General features: G+C 45.8%; 1 protein-coding gene across 8 annotated transcripts in view; it reads left to right on the top strand.

Moving 5' to 3' along the window:
- SYT17 (synaptotagmin 17) overlaps positions 1-25,402 on the top strand; it is a 111,745-nt gene that overhangs the window by 55,899 nt on the left and 30,444 nt on the right. For all 8 annotated transcript variants that reach the window (XM_037910985.2, XM_043524534.1, XM_007064376.3 and 5 more), the window contains 2 exons: positions 21,300-21,420; positions 22,230-22,385. In XM_037910985.2, the coding sequence (XP_037766913.1) occupies positions 21,300-21,420; positions 22,230-22,385 (277 nt within the window). The remainder of the gene's footprint in view (positions 1-21,299; positions 21,421-22,229; positions 22,386-25,402) is intronic.

A 25,402-nucleotide genomic window follows, 5' to 3' on the forward strand; every position in this document is an offset into this window, starting at 1 on the left:
TCTCCCCCCACCCCACTCTCCTGCTGGTAATAGCTTATCTAAAGTGATCACTCTCCTTACAATGTGTGTGATAATCAAGTTGGGCCATTTCCAGAACAAATCCAGGTTTTCTCCCCCCCACCCCCAAACCCACTGTCCCGTTGGTAATAGCTTCTCTAAAGTGATCACTCTCCTTACAATGTGTATGATAATCAAGGTGGGCCATCTCCAGCACAAATCCAGGGTTTAACAAGAACGTCTGGGGGGGGGGGGGGGGGGGGGCGGCGGCGGCGGCGGCGGGAGTAGGAAAAAACAAGGGGAAATAGGTTACCTTGCATAATGACTTAGCCACTCCCAGTCTCTGTTCAAGCCTAAGTTAATAGTATCCAATTTGCAAATGAATTCCAATTCAACAGTCTCTCGCTGGAGTCTAGTTTTGAAGTTTTTCTGTTGTAATATCGCAACTTTCATGTCTGTAATCGCGTGACCAGAGAGATTGAAGTGTTCTCCGACTGGTTTATGAATGTTATAATTCTTGACATCTGATTTGTGTCCATTTATTCTTTTACGTAGAGACTGTCCAGTTTGACCAATGTACATGGCAGAGGGGCATTGCTGGCACATGATGGCATATATCACATTGGTGGATGTGCAGGTGAACGAGCCTCTGATAGTGTGGCTGATGTTATTAGGCCCTGTGATGGTGTCCCCTGAATAGATATGTGGGCACAGTTGGCAACGGGCTTTGTTGCAAGGATAGGTTCCTGGGTTAGTGGTTCTGTTGTGTGGTATGTGGTTGCTGGTGAGTATTTGCTTCAGGTTGGGGGGCTGTCTGTAGGCAAGGACTGGCCTGTCTCCCAAGATTTGTGAGAGTGTTGGGTCATCCTTCAGGATAGGTTGTAGATCCTTAATAATGCGTTGGAGGGGTTTTAGTGGGGGGCTGAAGGTGACGGCTAGTGGCGTTCTGTTATTTTCTTTGTTAGGCCTGTCCTGTAGTAGGTGACTTCTGGGAACTCTTCTGGCTCTATCAATCTGTTTCTTCACTTCCGCAGGTGGGTATTGTAGTTGTAAGAATGCTTGATAGAGATCTGGTAGGTGTTTGTTTGTCTCTGTCTGAGAATTTGGCCCACAGTATCTGAATATGACTTTTTAAAGACAAGCTATGACTAGAATTTCTGCTGAGTTTAAAATTCAGGAGTACTTGAACCAGAAGATTTGAGCCCCAATGGACCAATAAAATACTGATTGTGTTCCTGAATGGAAAATTGAAGTTAATGGGCTAAATTTTGCCCTCATTTAGCACTCGGCGACCCCATTGACTTCACTGGATGCATCTCCTTTGATAGTCAGACCATGCTGTGATTCTGTAGTTCGCTTTTCACAGAGAGAGCCATTTGAGCTTGGATTTTGCAAGGCCTGGGAAGCTAGAGTGATTCCTTTCCTTTAGTTGGGAAGTAGTTTTTGTTTTGTATCTTTCCTCCATCAAGGCTGGCTTTCATTTTAAAGGATAGTAGCCTAATCTTTCTCTTACTGAGACCAACTGGCATTCCAGGTGCTCGATGCCTTTGAAAATCAGGCCCCCAGGCCAGTCAAAACTTTGACCCTTGAGGTTGAACATTTTGGATTAAATCCCAAGAGGTACTGAACCCCTGCATACTCTAGATGTCAGTGGACTGATGAGGGAGTGAATGTAGCCATACCACTTAGTGTTCCAGAAATTCTGGGCTGCAGTGCATCCCTTAAGCATCCCTGAGAAGGCCATTGTAAGCCAGAGCATTACCCAGGGGGAACAAACATCCTCGGGTCAGATGAACTGTCAGTCCTTTGGAACCTGGGACAGTCCTAATGTATCTGTGTCTGGTTGATGAATGAGAGTTGCTTTCTTTAAAAATTAAAATGCAAGGACAGTTTAAAATGTTTCTTCGAGTTAAACGAGTCATCACCTGGTCCGTACTACGTGCAGGCTGAACTGGAATGCAGCTGTCAAAAGCACTGGGAAGTTGAGACCATGGATTTTATTTATTTATTTAAGATCATTAAGTTCAATAAGTCTTTGTGGTATCAATATTCCTGCAAGAAACATCGTGTCCATCAGAGTGCATATGCCCGAGCAGTTCCACAGAATCCTTTTTGTGACCAGAGGAGGGTGAGGGATCAGGGAACAGCTGCAATAGGGGATACCTGCAGTGTTGGTGTAGCTGTGTTGGTCCCAGAATATTAGAGCGACAAGGTGGGTGAGGTAATATCTTTTATTGGACCAATGTCTGTTTGTGTGAGAGAGACGAGCTTTTGAGCTACATAGAGCTCTTTCTCAGGTCTGGGAAAGGCTCTTAGACTGTCACAGCTAAATACCAGATGGAACACATAGTTTAGCATAAGTCAGTGGTCCCCAGACTGTGGGGCATGACCTTCTAGGAAGGGCACGACGGAAAAAGTTTCGGGACAAACTTTGTCATAAGTCGTTAGCACATATTCTAAAGGATCGTTCAAGGTGAAGTGGCCTGTTAACACCCTTGTAGTCAGGACAAAAAGGGGGGTTAATGGGTTAAAAATTGTTGTAATAAGCCATAAATCCAGTATATTTTTTAAGACCATGATTTTTAGTATCTAGCAAAATTATGATTTTAAGCCCCCAGGCTTGTCTTTTGAAAGTGTTATGCAGGTTTCCTTTGAGGATGAGTGCTGATAGGTCTGATATAAAGTGATTGCTTCGTGAAAAGTGTTCACCCACAGGTGATAGGGTGTTTTTGTCTTTTATCATTTTCCTGTGTGAGTTCATTCGAGAGAGTAGTGATTGTCTGGCTTCACCCACATAGTTGTTGTTGGGGCGTTTCGTGCACTGGATGAAGTACTCCACATGTTGTTGTAATAGGCACTTGAAAGGAGTGTTTGGGGGGCAGGGTTGATCATTGAAGCAGTGGAGATGCAGGTTTTGCATCTGTTGTTCTGATGATACCCTGTATGGGTTCCTATGTGGGGTGGTTGATGACAACTCAAATACCACAGAATATGCTCAAAGGAAAAAGTCCAGGATATACACCTTAATACACTCAAAACTGACTTCACCAAACAAGGACAGTCCACCAGAGAAGTAGATTGCATCATGGAATGGGCCACCCAAATACCACGAGAGAACTTGCTTCAATACAGAAATAAACCCCCCTCTGACTGCACACCCCTCGTTGTCACCTACCACCCCACACTGGAATCCATTTGGGGTTTCATTGAACAACTACAACCCATACTTGATGGGGACCCCATCCTGAAAAAAATCTTTCCTGAACCCTCTCTTCTTGCCTTCAAACAACCCCCCACACCTCTCCAAGCTCATCATCAGAAGCACCACCCCACACACCAACTCAAAGCACCACCAGGCCCTTCCAGAACAACAGATGCAAAATCTGCTGACTCGTGATAACAAGTGTTTTGTGCATGAATCAAGGGAAGAAATAGATATTTCAGTAAGTAAAATCTTAATTCATATTAATTTAAAGTACTGTCTTAATATTTTATAGTGAAAGGGTAAGGTGTATGCCTGCAATTTGTATCTATTATTTTTATAAACAGAAAGTTCCATCTGCAGGATGACAAAAATGGAAATTAAAAACAAAAAGTGTTGCTTATACCGGCGCTAAGGAAGCTTTTTCTACTCATCTTATTTTTTAAAAGTGCTGAGTTTGAAGCCGAGAGGAAGCTTCCGACAAGATTGATGAAGAAGAAAGTTCACTGTCAGCCTTTTTAAATTTCTTGTTAACTACATTTAAATTGAAAGTGCTCCAACTGTATCTTCCAAACGAATTCTAGGAATCTTAATACATTGGGAGAAAAAAAATCTGCATACAATGCAGTGAAACTTGATTTTGCATAAAGGTATCCCCCGACACTTACAGAATTAAGTAGTGATACAAAACAGGCGCGCTGTGGTGTGGATTCTTAGTTGCAGTTAGTGGAACTATGACAGTTTACGCCAGCTGAGGATATGCCCCAGTATGAGAAAGAAAGCAATGAATGTGGTGAAACTTGTGTGGTGAAAAATGCTGAAACAGTCAGTCATAAGACCATTAACAGAAGGAGAGAAAAATGAAAAGGCATAGACGAGGAATGTAAAGATAGAAGGCAGGATGTCTGTTTTATGGTGGCATTTAAAAATAGATGGAAACTTCATGAGCTGGAAAGATACAGGAAGGCTGGTCCAGATGGCAAGAGCTACAGAGGAGAGAACGGAGTAGTAGTGAGAGAGAAAAAGCAAAGAGGACAAGTGTTTTAGAAGAGTGGAGAAAATGGCTGTAAAAAGCTACCAGATCAGAATGGCAACTACTTTGTGCTTACTGTGGCCAGGTGTAAATGACAACACACAGTGCCAGGTAATGGAGAATCGGACCCAAAGGCTGTGAGGCAGTGTAGGGTGAAGCAAGTCCATGGATGGCTCCTTTTAAAAAGGAGTACCTCTTTAGAACTGGGTCCTAAAATGAGCAGACCCAAAGGAGTGTGGGCACACATCTTGTTGCATGTGAGAAGGTGGACAGAAGCAAATGCATGTTTTCTCTAAATTAAAGGGATAATCCATCTCCTATTGAAGCTGATGGGAGTCTTTCCACTGATTTCACTGGGGTTTGGATCAGGCAAGCTCTTTAGCCCTCACAAGATTCATAATGGAATACAGCTTTTAATTTCTAGGGGGTTGGTTCAAATCCAGCCCAGATCAATAGTGACCAACATTTCTTAAAAAGAAAAAGAGTACTTGTGGCACCTTAGACACTAACCAATTTATTTGAGCATAAGCTTTTGTGAGCTACAGCTCAGCTCACGAAAGCTTATGCTCAAATAAACTGGTTAGTCTCTAAGGTGCCACAAGTACTCTTTTTCTTTTTGCGAATACAGACTAACACGGCTGCTACTCTGAAACCAACATTTCTTACCGTCTGATGGCTGCTTGTTAGTCAACAGCATGTACAATTATTTTTGTTTCAGTTCCCAGGCCAGTGAGCAGGAGTCCACATTACAAAAACCACCATCCCAGCAGACATTTTTGTTATAGAAATGCTCAGGATTGAAAGTGCATGAGCACTGTACTGTCCCCTCAGCCCGTAGGAGTGATCCCTCCAGCTCAGGATTGGGGCATGTTGGCAGGGCATCACCTCCTATGCCTTACCTCTTCTGTGGATCAATAGAGGGCTTTATATTCACACATGCTGTTGACCCAGTGCCTTCCACAGACACTACATTCACAAGGAAGATGAAGGGCTTGATCCTGTAAGGAGTGGAGTACTCTGGCGCCAGTCCAGCGAAGCACTTACGCTGGTGCTTACCTTCAGTGGGGCTGTTTAGATGCTTAAAATTGAGCATGTGCTTCAGTGCTCGGCTGAATCGGGGCCAGAGTGGCAGCACCTTACAGGATTGAGTCCAGAGAGAGGGCCAGTGATCTGCCAGTTCAAATAGTACCAGAGCCTGAAAATAGGAAACGTTCTACCCTCCTTAAATCACTCCATACCATGGAATTGCCTGACTGTTGTAAAGTAGATTGAAAGTATTTGCTATATCTATGCTCAGAGTCTCACATTTCTCCGTAAAGATTGATTAAAATAGAGTATGGCGCACCCCTAGTTTTACCAACATATTATTTTTCGGGGGTGGGGGGGAAGAGGTGTTTATGAATAGGTGAGTTGAAATGTTTTGGGCCAGTGTTGATCAGAGCGGAGAGATCTTTATTCTGCATGTGAAAATCCGTGTCTTGCTGGCGTGTGAAAATTCATGAGAACTCCTTTCTCCTCCCCAGAGATGGTCATGGAGCTATGTCTGATAAAAGACACGGGTATTTGTTTTACCTTTCCTTTGAACCTTCATCCCACTAGTACACTTGAGTGGCATTCACTTTTTGGGAACATAGGTTCATAAGTACAGGGCTCAGTGGGAGTCTAATGGGCTTCTTGCTTAAATGTTGCACTCAGCCTTAAAGAAATTCAAGAGATTCAAGCTTCCAACAGCTCTCTGAAGCTCTAGTTTTGATTTCTGACTCAAGAGTAAACACAAAATATGTGTCCTCATTGTTCCTCTCTGACCCCGCAGAGATATTGATTGGTAAAGAAGAGGGGTAGAGAAATTAAAGACTCAGTTTACAGGTCATTTCTGAGCATTTCTTTAGCAACTTATAATGAACTCTCCGCCGTTTATGTCCTGTGTTTTGGAAGTCTTCACTTGTGAATGTACTGAATCAGTTCTTGGCTGCAGAATCCCCAGACTTTTCCATTTGGGGTCTGTGGAACTGCAAGTGCCATTCTGTGGAAATGTGCACATTTGCATTTGGCTGTAATATCCCTTTTTTTTTTTTTTTTTTAAAAGCAGATTTCCATAATGCCATTCACAGACAGACCAAAGATGTTGGACAGAAAATTAAAAACCAGTAAAACTGATCATCGGACAGCTGTTTCTTTGGCAAAAGTTTTGAAACAGCAGTTGGTTCAGAGATTTGTGCATCCACATAGAAACTAATTCCACAAACCTGGCTCGAAGCCACTGAGCATGCCAGAGACTCCAGTCGGTATTTTGAACATGCCCCAAACCCTAGCAGCTGTTGAACTAAACAAGGGATGCAGAACTTCCAGTGAGAGAGAGAAACCAGGGTTCTGTTGCTGAGTCCTTCCCTCACTAGACAGTGAGGAGATGGGAGGATTGAATGTTGGGGTGAGCTAAACTCGCCTCAGCCAGGGTGAGGGAAAGGAGGGGGAGTTCTTCCTCTGCCTTTTAGCAGTGCTGACCCTTACAGCATATCCTCCCAAATATTAAAGTAAGTGGCCTGCCCTCTGAAGATAGAGCTAATGGGATTAGATACATGTAGTTGAGACAAGGCCCCAGTGTGTCTAGTGGTATGGGGAATGGGTTCCAATGTGGTGGATTGCAGTAGGAGAAAAGGTCCTATGAAGAGCTATGGGCTCCCTTTATACCTGAACTTTTTCCTCCTGTACAACTCTGACCCACTTATGCTGAAGGAGGCCTCCCAACCCCATCTTGGGACCCAAGAGGAGATATCACAGAGCAGCTGCTTCACTTTCTCTGTGATAATAGTGGGGGTAACTGAAACTCCCTGTAAGGAGGGAGGATCACAGGGTCACTGCTAGTTGGTGTGTGACCTGAGGGATATACATACAGCTAACCTGGGAGAAAGTTCCCCCATGAGGTGGAAGCAGAGCTGAACAAATGTTCCTTCAGTCTAATATCAGTTATATGTGTTGCCTGATCCTATTTAATGGTTAATAATGATAGTATTGATTGCCAATTGATCCTAATTAATGATCTGAGGGTAATAGAGTTCTTGTCTCAGAATCAGGCTACAAAGAACTAAACCCAACAAGTTCTGTATCTTGTAGGGAACTTTGTGGTGTATGGCAAGGACACTCACACTGAAGGCAAAGCAAAGCCTTGGTGATTTTTATTAGAGCCAATGATAAAGACAGAAAAGCTCCAAACCACAGAGAGGAATAATGCAGTATTGGGGATATCTCTGGTATCATTCCTTGCATAAGCTCTTAGACTTATATACAGTAAAAGCTTTGTTATCCAGCGTGTTGGGTGAATGTGGGGGGTGCTGGTTAATCAAATATTCTGGTTAACTAAGAGTTAGACTTACCTATGGAATACCAATTTTCAAAGAATTAGAATACAGTAAAATGAATAAAGTATAAAATAGTATACAGGTACTCACCAATCCAGTCGCAGTATTGCACTGCAGAGTGGTTGGTTTCTTGAAGCACTTAAGTGTATACAGGTAAAGTTTTCTATACAGTACGTTATCTTCTGACGCTACATATCACTATGGGCCACGCGTGGCGTACACCCAGATCACTAAAAATACACTTCACACTAAATTACACTGAACATCATTTAATCTTTGATGATTCAGAAGGCACTTCAGGATCTTGCAGTGCCTCAGGGTCGTCATTATCAACATCAATGATCATTGTAAATATAGAAGGTGTAAGAGATTGAGCTAAATCTGTAATGACCCTATGACACAGCTTGGAAGCTGCTTTTTTGACTAAATCCCTGATATCAGCTTGCGTACTTGTCTTCTGCCTCTTTTGCATGAAAGTAGAGTGCAGAATGTGCAATTGCATAACCTCCTGGGCAGTACACTCGTCCTGCTTACTAGATTGAAGATTTGTATTGGGAGATATCAGAAATGCCGGTTAATAGAGCTTTCCGGTTGTAAAGAGCTGGATAACTCAGCTTTTACTGTACAGCCTTGCTTGAGAACCTGGTGGTGAGAGACAAAGGACCAGCCTTGCCTCTGGCAGGCCGAATGAGTCTGACGGTCCAAGTTCCCCAATGCCCAAGGTTGGCGATAGATAACAATAGAGCTGAAGCGTCGAATGATGGAAAGCTAACCCCCTCCACATGGAGGTTTGCCCTGTTATAGGGCCTGAGCGCTATCATGAATATTCTTGCTAATGCCCAGCCTTCCATGTCCAAATCTGACTTCCTTGTCCTCATAATGTTGGGGTGTCCTTATCCATATTAATGCCATTTAACTCATTATCATATGTCACCTATTGCTCAGCCAAGTTTGTGGTTAGACATCTGCCAATGATTCTATCCTAAAATATCCAGGCCAGTAGCACTTCAGTGTTCCTACAGTTGCCAAGTACCATTAGGTTCCAACTCCTGCTACTGAGCAAGCTAATCCTAGTTTCCCAAAATCTAAAGGTAGCTGACAGGCCATTTATCTATCCCAAGGGTCACAGACCTACTAGGCTTGGCTATATTTATGCTAACTTGCTTAAGCTAATTTCTTACAGGATATAGGCCTGTAGGCTCCTTGAGTTGCTGCTGAATATGATAGAAGGCTAAGCTAGCTTTATGGGCTACACTTGTGGGATGAATATTCAGGGTGCGGCATGGGGATTTGCCCAAATGATACCCATTAATCTGAAGGGGCTTTATGCATTTAAACCACTGCATGGCACATTGATAATATAATAATAATCCTGTGCTACTCACTAGCTCCTTCTATCCCAGGCGCTCAAAGTGTGCGACAAATTTGAAAGAATTTAGCTTCACAACAGCCCTGCAAGGTGGAAAATATTCTCTCCAAGTAAGGCTGGGGAGAATAAGTGACTTGTCCAAGTTCTAGAGGGATTCACTGGCAAAGCTAGTGGAACTACAACCCAGATCTCATGACTCTGTTTTAACCAGGCTTTGTGCTCAGTGCCCCTAACCATAGATGGGTAAATTGTTGCCAAGGCATACTGTACAGCAGCTCAGACCTCCAAAAATCTTTAGTGGTTTACTGTAGGAAGCTGCAGGAAGCCTGTGGGAGCAGGGTGTACTAAAGCAGCAGTGTTCTAATATACCTAAGCAGGTAATGCCATGGATAACCTTGAGGAAAATCAATTTGAACCTTCATTAGAAGCACTGTATAGATCTGTACACTGATGTAATGCACCGTGTACCTCTGGAGCCTTTGAGCTGTAGAACTCTGGGCATGTTGTAGAGATCTCAGACAGTCCGGAAGGCCTGTGAACGGTGCACTGCACTGATCCAAACAAGATGTGCTAATGGCATAAATTAAACTCTGCTTCCCTCGAGGCAGCCTTGCTGTGTTCCAGAGATGGCAGAAAAAATGAGCCTTTTCTGTGAGGGTTAGATTCAGCCCCAATGATAGTTACAGAAAGTTCTGCATCAAAGACAACCCCAAGGTTACACACTCTAGTAACAGGCTGCATAATGCACCCATAAAAAGGCACTGTGAAAGATGAAGCAATAATCAGAACTTCAGGAAAATAATGGACATCCAAGACTGGATGTCACTTAGCTACCTAATCTAACAGGAAATTGCTTTCCCAGAGTCACCTGGGATCAAAACCCAAACCAGTGTGTCATCAGCATTACAATTGTAACTCAAATTATGCCTTTAAATAACGGTGCCTGAGGGAGACATATACAGCAAACAGCATAGGTTCAAAAACTCACTGCCTGTGGTATTCTACATTAGTTCTAGACAGAATTGGAACTATACCCACCTGTAATACTGAACTATATACATGCCTTTTATCAGAAAAAAATGAACAGTCATTTAAACGGGGGTATAAAGATTGCCACATACTGGTTTTGTTTGTGATTTTAAGGTGTAATCTTTCTTCCTTATGCATCAAGTTAGGCATTTAAATTTACAAACTTTGGGATGGAAATGTATCCCTGGATCCTGTAGGGGGGAAATATTAGAGGTTTTGTCATAACTACTGAGAGCAAAATATAAAGTGGACCAATACACGCAAAACCCACAGCACTTTTTTTTCATTAAAAAGTCTTCGACAAACAAAATTCAGACTCTTCTCTTTCTTGAGCGCCAATAAAATAAATAGGGCACCAAATACATAAGCTTCCCCCTTCCTTTGTTCAAACCCTGCACTTATGTGGAAGAGAGAGATGTCTTTATCAGACCTTCCCTATCCTGCCTGAAAAGGCTTCAGTGTTGTAACAAAAAGATGCTTAAGTGCACAGAGTCACTAGGGAAAAAATATTGTAACATTTCCTCTATACATGACATATATTTATATAATAAAAGCAAGGAAACCAAAGGTCTGATGATTATGGAGTCATGCCGTATTTATGCGGAGCATTGAGAGGGAACCCTCCCAAATTTGACAGGAACTCAGAAGTGAGAAACGTTACTCTCCAACCAGTTATGCCAACCTGAATTGGCCTGAGGCTTCTAATTTGTTTTCCACCAAACTAAGAACAAACTCCTCCACCAATCTCGTCTGACTCGATCAGCTCTCCCAGCTGACCTGCTGTAATAAAAATAGCCATCTCACATCAACTGCTGACTTTCCCCAATTGTCTCCATTTTGCTGGCTGAAAAAATGACTCTGTATATTACATATTCTTCCTAGTGCTGGGGATTTCATCTCTTCCACTGGCTTCTCGAGTTCAGTGGCTCTCAACCAGGAGTACACACAGGTCTTCCAGGGGGTACATCAACTCATTTAGATATTTGCATAGTTTTACAACAGGCTACATAAAAAACACTAGTGGAGTCAGCATGAACTAAAATTTCATACAGACAAAATAAGAAAGTCAGAAATTGTCAGCTGTGACACTTGTATTTTTATATCTGATTTTGTAAGCAAGTCTATTTTTAAGAGAGGTGAAACCTGGGGTTTGCGAGACAAATCAGACTCCTGAAAGGGACACAGTAGTCTGGAAAGGTTGAGAACCACTGCTCTAATTAGACAGAGTATCAGATATCAGTGCTCAGATTCAGCAGTGTGGACTTGTCTTGCAGAGTGTATGGGAGAGGCAGGAACAAAAACTTGAGAAGTTTTAACTCTTGCCTGGGTTTTTCTGGAGCAACTGATCCGTTTGTAACTTGGTTGTTAATTGGATGCCATGTGGAGCTATTGAGGACAGTGAATCACAGGTGACCAAACCACAAGAATAAAGTTAGCAAGCATAGTTCAGCATATGAACCTGATTAATGAACAATGGGTTGATCAAATCTAAGGCACCAGGAGAGAAGTGCAAGGTTACAGACAAATTCAAAGAAAATTTTTCAGTGCTAAATTGTAGTCATCTGGTCCACCTCCCTGCATTGTGGCAGGATTTGAACCATCCAGCATTCATATTCCAACAGCTGAGCTGAAAATATACATGGATAAGATCAGATATAGTTCACTGCTAAAGTTAAATGCCTGTTCAAGTTGCTGAGTCATTTGTATGGTAGGCTAGTCAGTGAACTGCATTCTGTTTTGAAAATGCTATTTGTCATTCTGGAAAGCGCATTACCAGCTGTGCTCAACAATGGGTCAGTTAAGACTATTTTCCAGCAAACCCATCCTGATGTGGTCTTTGTGGGTTGGATTGCACATTACTTCCTTCAAGGCAATTAATGGAAACATGCAGTGTTTGGACACTGCTGACACTTAGCTGGAAAGCAGCGTGACACAGAAAAAGTCCTCAAGGGAAATTTAGGCAGATGATGCCTGATCCCAAGCCCACGGAAGTTAATGGGAGTCTTTCTGTTCAGTTCCATGGGTTTTGGATTGGACATAATGCACAGTAGTTTGTAACTCATCACCTTCTGTCTGAATATTGCCTGCAAGTCTATTAGTAAAAAAAAGACCCAGTTCTTCACGGGGGCTTTGCAAGAGTTGCCCATGAACAAGTCAGGCATGTGCAAAAGGGCACGACTGAAGATCAGGACCTTACATTATCTTTGTGTTATTCGAATCCAGGATCATAGAGTAGGCAGCGTTATGGGTAGTTCACTATAAACCAGAGGTGGGCAAATGGTCCCCGGGCCGCGTCCGGCCCACGGGACCCTCCTGCCTGGCCCCTGAGCTCCTGGCCCGGGAGGCTAGCCCCCAGTCCCTACCCTGCTGTTCCCCCTCCCCCGCAGCCTCAGCTCACTGCGCTGCCGGTGCAATGCTCTGGGTGGTGGGGCTGTGAGCTCCTGCCGGGCAGCGCAGCTGCAGAGCCGTGGCCTGACCGGTCCTCTGTGCTGCGCGGTGACACGGCTGCCTCCAGCCAGGCGGCATAGCTCCCTGTCCTGGTGCTCTGGGCGGTGCAGCTGTAGCGGTAAGGGAGCGGGGGGGTTGGATAGAGGGCAGGGGAGTTCAGGGTGGTGGTCACGACGTGGGGGTGTGGATAGGGGTTGGGGCGGGGAACAAGGGGGTTGAATGGTGACAGGAGTCCCAGGGGGACAGTCAGGAAGGAGGGGGGTTGGATGGGGCGGTGGGGGGCAGTCAGGGGCAGGGTTTCCAGGGGCAGTCAGGGAGAAGGGATGGTTGGATGGGGCAGGGGCCCCAGAGGGCAATCAGGAAGGAGAGCAGGGGTTGGATGGGGTGGCGGTGGGCGGTCAGGGGCAGGGGTTCTGGGGACAGTCAGGGAGAAGGGTTGTTGGATGTGGGGGCAGGGGGCAGTCAGGGGTGGGAGGTCCAGGGGCAGTCAGGGGACAGGGAGGGGCAGAGATCCTGGGGGTGCCGTCAGGGGACAGGGAGGGTTGGATGGGGCAGGAGTCCTGGGGGGGCTGTCAGGGGGCGAGAAGCAGGGGGGGTCAGACAGGGGGTGGGGGCCAGGTGACACCTGGCTGTTTGGAGAGGCACAGCCTCCGCTAACCGGCCCTCCATACAATTTCAGAAACCCAATGTGGCCCTCAGGCCAAAAAGTTTGCCCACCCCTGCTATAGACCAAGTTTTAAAAACAAATTTAAAAAGTGTTTTGGTTAGCCACATCCATTTAGCACCTGCAAAACCTGCATTTGCGGCATAAATTTGTGTGGGTAGGTGCCTGACTGCCTGATCTGTGTTTTTGCGTAAATCTGAGCTTTACACTCACACACCAATTTTGTGTGTGCACAAAATGAAGCAATGTTTAAAATTTTTTGGAATATGAAATTTTTGAATATACAAATTTAATTTTATTTAAAGCTTACCATGAATACATGGAGTCCCTACGCTGTCTGTAACAGAGCGCCAGGCCCTGGTCCATGCCCAGACTCACCGCCCTCTCCCTTCCACTTCCTGGGGTCTGGCTATGCTTTATAAAACCACATAAACTTCAGCATAAGGATAGCTATTCCTAGGAGTTCCTTTGGGCCAATGAGATACTTTAAACTCCTGTAGATCCTGGCTGAAACTAAATGGGTCCACCTACCAGGGCCGTCCCTACCCATACGCAAAGTACGAGCTGCGTGCTGCTCCAGTCCCTGCTCCGCCTCTTCCCCAGGGTGCCCACCCCCACTCCACCCTTTCCCCAAAGCCTCTGCCACTGCTCCGCCCCAGCCCCCGCCCCCACTCCACTCTTTCCCCAAAGCCTCTGCCACTGATCTGCCCGAGCCCCTGCCCCAACTCCACCCCTTCTCCAAAGCCCCCGGCCATGCTCTACCGCCACCCCGCCTCTTCCCACCCCAGCCCCGCCCCCACTCCCCTGAGGACTGCAGCAGGGGTCGGGCCTGCACTCACCGGCGGCGGTAAGTGGAGCGACCCGGCCCCAGCCGTGCTGCCGGTGAGTGCTGGGGGGCAGTTTCCCCCTGCCCCTCAGTCCCAAGGCTGTAGGGTGACCAGACAGCAAGCATGAAAAATCAGGACATGGGGTGGGGGGTAATAGGTGCCTATGTAAGACAAAGCCCCGAATATCGGGACTGTCCCTATAAAACTGGGACAGCTGGTCACCCTACAAGGCTGGGGCCGGGTCACTCCACTTTCCGCCACCCCATGAGTGTGGGGGTCAGGCCTGCCGTGCACTCACCGGGCGGCAGGAAGTGGAGTGACCTGGCCACAACCTGCTCCGCTCCACCGGCTCGTGCAGGGGGGCAGTTTCCCCCCTGCCGCCCAAGCCTGCTCCTGCCCCCCTGCAGAGGCCTGGCCCTCCCCCCTGTTGGGGCAGGGGGCTGTGTAGGGCACCAGAATGGCTAGGGACAGCCCTGCCACCTACTACCAGGACCCAGCAGTAATTCCCCTGAATCTTGGTGCAGATATTTAGTACCTGAGCCTAGGGTGACTTGAAGAGCCCTGCATTTCTGTATAGCTGTGGTTCTCAACCCACAGGCTTCTTGCAGCCCAATCAGCACAAAACTGCAGCCCATGTGACACTCTCAGGTCCATAAGGGTAGTATATATATTGTGTGGATGTGGCCCACATAACACATAGAGAGGTGCATATGCGTAAATAGGTGGAGAACCACTGCTGTACACAGTCTTAGTGTCTGCCCTGCATCTTATATTTATGATTTGATGGATATTTACAAAATGAATAGTTTGGTGGTGTTACTGGTTGTTAGTTACACTACTGAGAAAAGTTATAGGTATCTTACAGTATGTAACACAGTTTTCCAATTTGTGTTTTCTAAGCATACTGGAATTTGCAAAAGCTGAGCTGTGCAATGAACCAGATTAAACAATGACTGCAAGTGACAAGTAAGAATGGATACGTTACAAAAAACCCAAACCAATGTAGGGTTGCCAGGTGTCCAGTTTTTGAGTGGAACGCCTGGTCAAAAAGGGACCCTGGTGGTTCCAGTCAGCACAGCTGACCGGGCTGTTAAAAGTCAAGTCAGCGGTGCAGTGAAGCTAAGGCAGGCTCCCTGCCTGCTGTAGCTCCACGTGGCTCCCGGAAGCAGCAGCATGTCCCCACTCCGGCTCCTACGCGTAGGGGCAGCCAGGGGGCTGCGCACGCTGCCCCCACCCCACAGCCAATGGGAGCTGCAGGGGCAGCACCTGTAGACAGGTTAGCACGCAGAGCCTTCTGGCTGTGCCTCACATAGGAGCTGGAAAGGGAACATGCCACTTCTTCTGGGAACTGATTGAGGTAAGCCCCACCTGGAGCCTGAACCCCTGCTCCCTCCTGTGCCCCTACCCCAGCCCTAATCCCCCTCCCCCACTCCGAACCCCTCAGCCCCAGCCCGGAGCCCCTTCCTACACCCTAAACCCCTCATCCCCAGCCCCATCCCAGAGTCTTCACCCCCAGCTGGAGACCTCTCACCCCCCACCCCAACCCCCTGCCCCAGCCTGAAGCCTCCTCCCGCACTCTGAACCCCTCAGCCCCAGCCTGGAGCCCCCTCCTGTACCCCAAATCCCTCATCCCTGGCCCCGCCCCAGAGCCCGCACCCCCAGCCAGAGCCCTCATCCCCCTGTACTCCAACTCCCTGTCCCAGCCCGGCACCCCTCCCACATGCTGAACCCCTCATTTCTGGTCCCACCATGGAACCCACACCCCCAGCCTGGAGCCCATACCCCCTCCCATACCCCAACCCCCTGCCTCAGCCCAGAGCCTGCTCCCATACTCCAAACCCCTCAGCTCCACCCCTCGGTCCGGAGCCCCCTCCTGTGCCCCAAACCCCTCATCCCTGGCCCTACCCCAGAGCTCGCACCCCCAGCCAGAGCCCTCACCCCTTCCCGCATCCCAACCCACTGCCTCAGCCTGGAGCCCCCTCCTGAACTCCTCATTTCTGGCCCCACCCCAGAGTCCTCACCCCCTTCTGCACCCCAACCTCCTGAGCCAGCTCGGTGAAAATGCATGAGTGAGGGTGGGAAGAGGGAGGGGGGATGGAGTGAGCAGGGAGCGGAACCTCAGAGAAGGGGCGGGGCTTTGGAGGAGGGGCGAGGCAGGGGTGGGGCAAGGGTGTTTGGTTCTGTGTGAGTAGAAAGTTGGTAACCCTAAACCAATGGTATGCTATAACAATGTTAATAGGGATGGAAGAATACTGGATTCAGATTCAATTTGTCCATGATATCGCTGGTAGTGTCAGGATTCAGAATTATGCAGATTGTCTTATAGACAGCGTGGACCTTTTACACCAGTGGTGGGCAACCTGCGGCCTGTCAGGGTAATCCGCTGGCAGGCCGTGAGACAGTTTGTTTACATTTGCACGGCCACCCATAGCTCCCAGTGGCCGCAGTTCACCGTCCCCGGCCAATGGGAGCTGCGGGAAGTGGCGGCCAGCACGCCCCTGCGGCCCGCGCCACTTCCTGCATGCCAAGCTGTGACTAGTCTATCAGGATTCAGAATCAGCCGTTCAAGAGGGTTTGTCCTGAGTGGCAGCAGCCTGTTTTGTGGTGCAGTGATCGGATGAAGTGCAGTGATGTCTGGGAAATTTTTCCTGTCTGTGAGACTAATCCAGGACTGATTTCACAGAGTGTAAAGACCCACGCTGGGAGCGACCCAGTGTCAAGCTACTGTCTACATCAGCCATATGTAAGCAAGTAGATAATCAGTTACCCTAAGTTTTGTTGTGGTACTAGTGAAGGGTTAGGGATCAGGATATTACAATTGCCTAGGTGCCCCACTAGCAATGATGATTTTTTGAGCAAGGGCCTAGACAGTATTTGTTGAAGCATGGATGGTGTGTTGCTCTCCAAAAGGAAGGCATTAACTATCCTTAATAATATGCCTAAGGCTTCTCTGCTAGCTTAAGCTAGCTATTAAGGGCTTGGGCTCATCTCACAGATGGTTGGCAGTAGTTCCCCAAGCGCACGCACAATCTCAATAAGAAACTGGCTGGGAAAAATCGTCTGGTATAGACAGTACATTTGCACTAATTTTTCTAAACACCTTTGTCATAACACCCACTGAGCTGCCTGTTCAGCGCTGAGTCTGGGCACAGTCATGTGCTTAGGTAGGGTTTGGACCTATCCTTGGTGCAGAGTACAGTGTGTAAATTTTCAGATTTAGATCTCCCCTGGGCAGTGCCTTCCTGACCAGAGGGAATTACCTGTGTATTGAAGATTCAAATTACAATGCTACTCTCTTAGTATCACAGTTATAATGTTTGCAAAGAGTCCTGTGGCACCTTATAGACTAACAGATGTATTGGAGCATAAGCTTTCGTGGGTGAATACCCACTTTGTCGGATGCATGTAGTGGAAATTTCCAGAGGCAGGTATAAATATGCAAGCAAGAATCAGGCTAGGGATAACGAGGTTAGTTCAATCAGGGAGGATGAGGCCCTCTTCTAGCACTTGAGGTGTGAATATAATGTTTGAATTCCTTAGGCCGACAAGAGGAAGTGCATGCGTGTGGGGGGTGGGGGGGGGCGGCTTTCTTCATCTTTCTTTGAGGTAAAACAAGAATGAAGTTTACCGTGGGAAGAAATGGAGAGTGGTGAATGGTTAATTTGGAGTCTGTGTGCACTGCATCTATTTATATTGCCATCTGTTGTAACCAGGATAAGGGAGTAATGATGAGGGTTCAGGATCAGGGCATCCATTCAGGGAGACTCATAAAGGCTGATGCTTTCCATCTCCTCAGATTTTAGGTTTGACTTATCGCCCTGCTTGATTTCTTTGACCAGCTTGGCCATCCCCGGTGGGGCCATCCCCAAGTTTATCTCCTTGGCCTATGCAATAGGCAGGGTCTTCCCAGATGGACGGTCACTCAGCAACTCCAGTTGCCTCGCTAGGTCTGTTAAGTAGTGCACACACTCACCTTGCGTAGCCAATTGACTGAACCCGGCTCTGTGACCAGAAACCCCCTTTTATATTTCTTTTAGCATGGATTCCAAGGTGAGAAAGGATGGCTGTGATTACATAGCCTGACCTCCTGTGTAACACAGGGCATAGAACTTCCCCAAAATAATTCCTAGAGCAGATCTTCTTTTTTTTTTAAATCCAATCTTAATTTAAAAATTGCCGGTGATGGAGAATCCGTCACAACCCTGGGTAAATTGTTCCATTGGCTAATTACCCTCGCTGTTAAAAATTTACACCTTTAATCCAGTCTGAATTTTCTTGCTTTGACTTCCAGCCATTGGATCTTGTTATCCCTTTGTGTGCTAGATTGAAGAGCCCATTATCAAATGTTTGTTTGCTTCCCGTGTAAGTACTCCTAGACTGTGATCATCACCCCATAACCTTCTGTGTTAGGCGAAATAGATTGAACTCCTGGAGACTGTCATTAAAAGACACTAAAAAAAAGTCTTTTAATCATTCTTGTGGCTTATCTCTAACTCTCTCCAATCTATCAACATCCTTCTTCAGTAGTGGACATCAAAGAAATGGCCGTGGTATTCCAGCAGCAGTTAGTCAGTTACTGATCTGTTTCATGTGTGCCACCTTAATTTTGTATGTTCTGGTTGTTTAATGAAAAAGTTGTGCAGTGCCACTTCACGTAACGTTTTGTCTGCCTAAATCTTCCAGGTTAACCTTTTGTCCCTCACCCTATTCATAAAGCAGGGCTGTGGGCATTGCCAGAAAATCCCTCTGCCGTAGGCACTTCTACCATAGTCTTCCTATTGGTTGCTGTTCCAAATACTGACTGTTTTTCCCCCCATGAAGGAGTTCATGCTGGTTTGAGAGGAGATGATGCCATCTACCCATCTTCTCCCTCCCAGGGAAGCCACTCCCCCTCCCAGCCTTGACCCACAGACATACAGTGGAAAGGTCACTGTGCAATCAGGGGGGTGAGGCAGATACTGCCACACCACCTGGCTTGTTTCCGAGGTCACTAATTCGGCTTGCGTTAGCAGAATGGAGAATGTGGGTTTAAATACACAGGAATTATGTTACTCGCTACTGAAATGCAGTCACCTCTAGGGGTGGAACCAGACAATTAATTAATTAACCCACAGTGATGCTAAACATTAATTTAGGGCATAAGGTGGAAAAGAATGCCATATTCAGTTCAGATCTGAAGTGCAGAGCTTTGCTCAATCTACTACATGTTTACCTGTGTTCCAAAAGCATCTCTGTCATGTAGTCCTGAAACGTCAATAAGAACAATATAGAAGAGAAACTACTGCAGGGGAATCTGAGTGGGCAGAATGTAATTACCACAGTTGGGATTGGACCAGGATACCAGATTTAATGGCCCCTACTCATCTTCTGCCCTAGGATCTTTAATGAGAGAAGTCAAAAAGGGCCTGTATTAAGAAGCAGCAGCCACCTCTGTGATGTCCTGCCGCAGGCCACAGGTGGGATTAGAGTTTCCCAGCTGAGGATGGGGGAGGGTGGCAGGAAATGGAGGGTCCTTACCAAACCTAGAAGGAATGCCGAGGCTTTATTTACTTCTGGAGGGAGCTCTCCTGAGCAGGGGAAGCCTCCAAACCTGCTCGAGTTTTGTTCTGAGTGTTATGGTTCATTTCAGCCCAAAATGCCACACTCAGTTGGAGCTGCCACATTTTGCCTAGTTTCCCCCTGAAAAATGATTAACTGGCCAATTTCACTGGAATCCAAGCCCCAGTTTGTTCAGAGCCCTGCTCGGGTTTACCTGAAACTTGACTCGGTTTTGTATACTTTGGCAAACTTGCCTCTAATTTCAGGTTTGTGACAGACATTTCCCACAACACTAATTGCTGTTGTAATTTGTGTCCACTTGTGGTTAATAACATCACTCGCGGTGGGTGCCTTTAAAAGTTCTTGTCCTTTCTGTAGCGATTGTGGACCATTGTCTCTCCTATTCCTTGCTGAGATGGGCCACACAGATCAGATTGGGACCTGGGTCTGAACTTCTCCAGTGCTTGGATGTGGGAGTTTTTGGGGTGGGCTCAGCTCATAGAATAGAAAGATACTATGGTTATTGCAAGTATCGGAAAGGTGAATGTAAAACCAACAATGGTGCTCACTGGATATGTATTTTCATCACACTCATACAATAACAGCATCAGGAAGCTTCAAAGGCAGTGCATGTCAATCGTTAGTATTTTAAGCAATCACTTTTAGGCAGCTTTTAGTAATATCTGCTCTCAGACACTTTTACTTGTTTCAGTTAAGTCAGCGAAAGTGGGATTAATGGATAAACAGCTATGTTTATATAAAGCTAAGGTCAGAACACAGTCTGCTGAATAGCAAGGACACTGGTAAGCCCGGCTCTCAGATAAGTGCATGACATGCTGCAATATCAGGGAGTAAGGGAACAAGCTCGTAAGTGAATGCCACCTCTGAATTTCCTCCCTATTGTCAGCTTATACCACAAAGGAAATGCTACTTAATCCCATAGAGTCTGATTCTCTAAGTATTCCGTGCCCACAGTTTCCAGGGTCATCAATGGCAGTTCTGTGTGTGGCTGTTTTGCAGGATTGGGCCCGTATTTTGTATGTTAACCGCAGATCAGTCATGTTAAATTGTTAAGGTTAGAACTAGATGGAAAAACTTCAAATGCAAGAAAGGAAAATTACAGCTCTTGAGATTCCTCCTCCTTGTGAATCCCGTTGAAACAGTTCTGACAGGATGATAACCCGTTCCTGCCTTGTGCTCTCGCTATGCCGATGAGGGGCCTTCAGCTGCTAAACACTCCAGTGCAGTTTATTCACATTTGCTCTTCCCATCACCTTACCGTTCCACACACCATATTAGGTACGGTTTCAGTTTCTCCTCCTCAGGTCTCTGCTGGAGAGAGAGCATTCTCTCTCTCCAGAGACTGGTTCTCATTCTCCCTCCTGCACTGCCTTCCTGTGCTTTCTTAAACCTGCTGGGTTAATGGGCCAAGTTCCTCATTGGTCCTCCTCCAGCCCATTGTAATCCACTAATTAGGCCCTGGGGAGAATTAATTGGTGTTTCAGTGACCAGAGTGCTGGCTCAGTTCTTGGTTCCCAGCACTCTGTCACAAGCAGACTACAGCGTAACGATGGCAATTTTAAAATGGAACCATGTTCAGTGATTGATGTATAAATATAGTGAAGCAAACCTACTAGCAGGGGATCGTATCCTTATTTATACCTTATTCAGTGCAAGGCCCCAAATGGTTCCTGAAGATGATGAAAATGGAATGTGGCTTAAAATGTTTTTCTGCCATTTCAGTCCATTAGGGGATCTGTTTTTGGTGGTTGAATTGCAGTTGTCTCTCTAGCTGACTTTGCAGTTATATATTCTCATATTTCCTTTTCCTTGTAGAATGAAGTCGAGTTGGGAGAGCTGCTGCTATCACTAAATTACCTCCCCAGCGCAGGAAGACTGAATGTAGACATTATTCGAGCAAAACAGCTTCTTCAGACAGATATGAGCCAAGGTTCAGGTAAAGGGCAGCGTATTTCTCAGATCACTCCTGCATGTTTGTGTGTGCTCTAAAATTGTCCTGTATAGTTAGGCAGCCATTTTTTGATTCCACCTAAATGATTTGGACACTTTGTTCCCATTAAAATTAATGCATGGCTTTGAAAAGCTCTCATATATGTGGTTTTAAAAATATATATATAAATCAAACATTGAGAGTCCAAATCTACTGGCCGGAGCCTAGGATTGGGAACCAGGAATTTCCAAATGCTATCCCTGCCTCTGCTTTTGTGGTTTAGGATTATTTCTCAATGTTTGTGCTGTGCTTTGCAGACACAAAGTGTTGTGTGAGTGTTAAATATAAAGGCAGTTTAATTCTGCAAAACCTGTTCTGCTGTGTGATTTTTGACAATGTCCACTCACCCCTCACCTGAGTATGGAGAAAGGTCTATTTCATCATTCTAGCAGCTGGTGATTCTCCCTCTCCCCCACGATATAGTTCCCTCACTCCCTACTCCAGCTGCTGCTGTTGTCAGACTATTGACATCTGACAGTGAGAACAACATACCTGGCTTTTGTCAAGGTCACCATTTGTTGCACTCCAAGCAGAGTCAACAGAAACATTCTGAATTCTGCTGCCTGAGACTTGTACATCTCCACTGCAAGTCACCTGGTACCTTGACATGATAAGAGTCCACATCCCTCCCCAAAGCTATTTTTCCTGCACAGGGCCGCTCCACACTCTGGTCCCAACTGTGCAGAACCTTTCTGAGACAGGAACATTGACTGGCTGCACCTGTAAAGCTGGAATTGTGTTTGTGTTTCTTTCAGATCCCTTTGTGAAAATTCAGCTGGTTCATGGATTAAAATTAGCCAAAACCAAGAAAACCTCTTGCATGAAGGGTACAATAGATCCCTTCTACAATGAGTCCTTCAGTTTCAAGGTTCCTCAAGAAGAACTGGAAAATGCCAGCTTAGTATTTACAGGTAAAAGCATTCTTGCTATTGATTTGATGCTATCTTGGCTGTCTCAGAGGTAAACAAATTAGCTGCCCCATGCATGCACTTTAGCCTACGCAATGTCTTTCTCTTTTTCAGCAAGCTAACATTTATGGGACAGTCAGCTCTGTCATTTCTAGAGGAGCTTAATTAGCATCACGCTTCTCTGCACAGAAGCTTTCCTGGTGTTGTTACCTGTAATATGGAACTGTCTAGGAATTCACCTTGTCAGTTTCACTCTTAATTGGTGCTACTGGGAAAGCATTTCCACTGAGAAGAGAGGCAGGCTAATTGAACTGGGTCCTAAAGTGCTTCCTGGAGAAGTCAGAGGAATGAGAGATAGGTGGAAGGAAGTATCTGATGATCAACCTAGACCTTACAACAATACTCATTTTGCGACTCCACATAATTTTTACTTTGAGGATTGCGCACGTCTTGTGCTAGCCCTTTGTACCACTGTTATATAAATTGCTTTGTTTATGGCTGTATTTTTAAAGGGACACTATTAAGGTACTGAGCTTCCAAAGTAAGTGCTGAGATTTATTGTTGACTCTTTGGATTTTTGTAACACTCTGAAAAGAGATTAATGACAAATGTCCAGGTGGTGTTTTGGTGGTTTTTTGCATTGTTGAATTTGGGATTTGCTTACTTCAGTTATGAAAACACGCAATGGAAACTGACACACACACAAGTTTCTCAGAGTAGGGTTAGATAACATAGTGGTAAAATTGACTGCTCCTGGTCTATGTTGTGGTTTATGTGGTTGATAGCACTGGAGAAGATGTATTATTGTGGAAAAACATTTAAGAAGTTTCTAAGGGCAGAGACACCCTTGCAAACTGCAGCCTTCTTAGTAGTTGCACAGTATATGCAGTACAAGTAGTGGCAGTGCAGGCTTCCATGTGCTACCTTTCGAAGTGTCTTAACCCAGACCTGAAGCATCTGCTTTTATGGGTTTTCTATTGTAGCAAAAGGAATGAAGAGGGTAGTTTGGATTTTCATGCCTCTTCAGTCCTTGGCTTGTTGGCTGAGACTGCCAGTAAAGGGTATGGTTAGACTTCAAAAAAACACCCACTCCTGGCCTGTGTCAGCTGCCTCAGACTTGGGCTGCGGGGCTATAAAATGGTAATGTAGATGTCTGGGCTTGGGCTCTAGCCTGAGCCCTGGAACCCCACAAGCAGGCCACCAGCCCGAGAGCCTGGATGTCTACACGGCAATTTTATAGCTCCACAAGCCCAAGTCAGCTGACACGGTGCCTGTTGTGACGATTTTATGGTATGGACATCTGTTCACTAAGAATCGGGCAGAGATCACTGGCTCATCTCAGTGGGCCACTGAACAGCCATTGGATGATGGGAATTTTGGTCTCTGCTGACCTCTGTCGGATTTGAACTAGTAACCTAGAAGTGAAAGGCTGCATAGCTCACTCACTATTCATCGACTGAGCAGTCCACTCTCCCAATTGTCTTCAGTAGTATGGGTCTGAATGATATTTCTGTGGGCAAACAAGTTGTAGAAAAGAACAGAGTTGTATAAAGACCACATCTGTTGGTCATATTTTAATACGTGCTTTCTTTACCAGGAGGAGAAAATACCACATTCAAGAATACAAAAAACCGCACCAGATGCCGTTTTGAATTGTTCTTTAACTTTCATTTCCACTTTTTAATGCCATGCTCAGAAGCATTAAAAACCAAATTCTGCTCTCGTCTGCACCAGTGCAGTTGCACTGGGGTAACCAAGAGCAAAATTCATCCCCAAGCATTCTCTGTTAAATTGATTTTGTGAATGGTGACAATGGCTTTGCTAAAAATTATAATGCAAATAGGATTCGGTCCCAGTTGTTACACTGGACTAGATGGTAGCATTCATGCCACTGTGGTGCAGAGGGCAGTGTGGGGCCAAATGGTCCCTGGAGGAGCACTGTCTCAGGCAGGCACAATCTCTCCCAGCGCTGTATAGGGGGTGCATTTTGCCTTAGACATTGGGATGCAATTAATTGCTCCCTCCATGGCCATGAGTCCATCTGCTCTTCACCCCACCTGCCCCCCTTTTGGCATTGTGGTCTCTGGGAGGAGCAGGAGTGAGCAGTCCCTAGAGCTGAGGGAGCACAGGGGCTGCCACTGTGGGTGGCCTCTTCTGCAGCCTTGTAGATATCCTGAAACTTGATGTGCCCCAGTCCTGCAGTCAAGCAAGGGCCATAAGCAGAGTTTATGCTCCGTGAGTTAAAGGAAAAGAGGGAAGGATTTTTTTTTCTTTTTTGTAATGTTCTGACAATGTTTCTGAGCCATTAAAAAGAGAATCTGCACCCGAAAATATTATTATAAAGCTCTGTATTTCTTACATGGCAGAAACGGCTGTCAAGTCAGTGAAAAAAGCTGAAATTCAATCCATTAGATTGTGTCCAAACATTTCATAACAAAAGTGATGCTGATCAGCATTTTAAATCTTGCCCTTCATGCACAGAAATTTCTACAGCAAAAAGGCTATATTTAAGCATGGCTTTACATGCAGGCCATCTTGAATGTTCCCTTTCATGTGTAATGATGAATTTGTTCCTGGAATCTTCAGTCAGGTGATCTCTTTCTGCAGGAGTGCAATACTCCAGTCCTTACCTACAGAATACCAGCTCCCTATGATCAGGAACAAGGAATGAAATACAACGCAATTCATTAGAGCAAATGAAGTTGGTGTCAGGTGGTTGGATGGCTGACCTTTTATTATGGATCCTTTTTTTTTTTATAATGAGTCAATCAGAAGCTAACTGATTCATAAAAATAAACTATCACATGTTGTTACACAGCAGTTAGATTTAACTGATGATCTTTGAAATGATCACATCACCGGGTTGTACCAGAGGGCACAAAATAGTCATTTTTGAAATCGCTGACCTGTGATTATCTACTACTTCATCAAAACACAGTGGCATGGAGTACATGTCCTTGACGAGATCGATAGGGCCAGATTCTGATAACCTTCCTCATGTTGAGTAGTGTATCACTCTG

This window comes from Chelonia mydas, chromosome 10 (genome assembly GCF_015237465.2).
Source record: "Chelonia mydas isolate rCheMyd1 chromosome 10, rCheMyd1.pri.v2, whole genome shotgun sequence".
NCBI classification, from domain to species: domain Eukaryota; kingdom Metazoa; phylum Chordata; order Testudines; family Cheloniidae; genus Chelonia; species Chelonia mydas.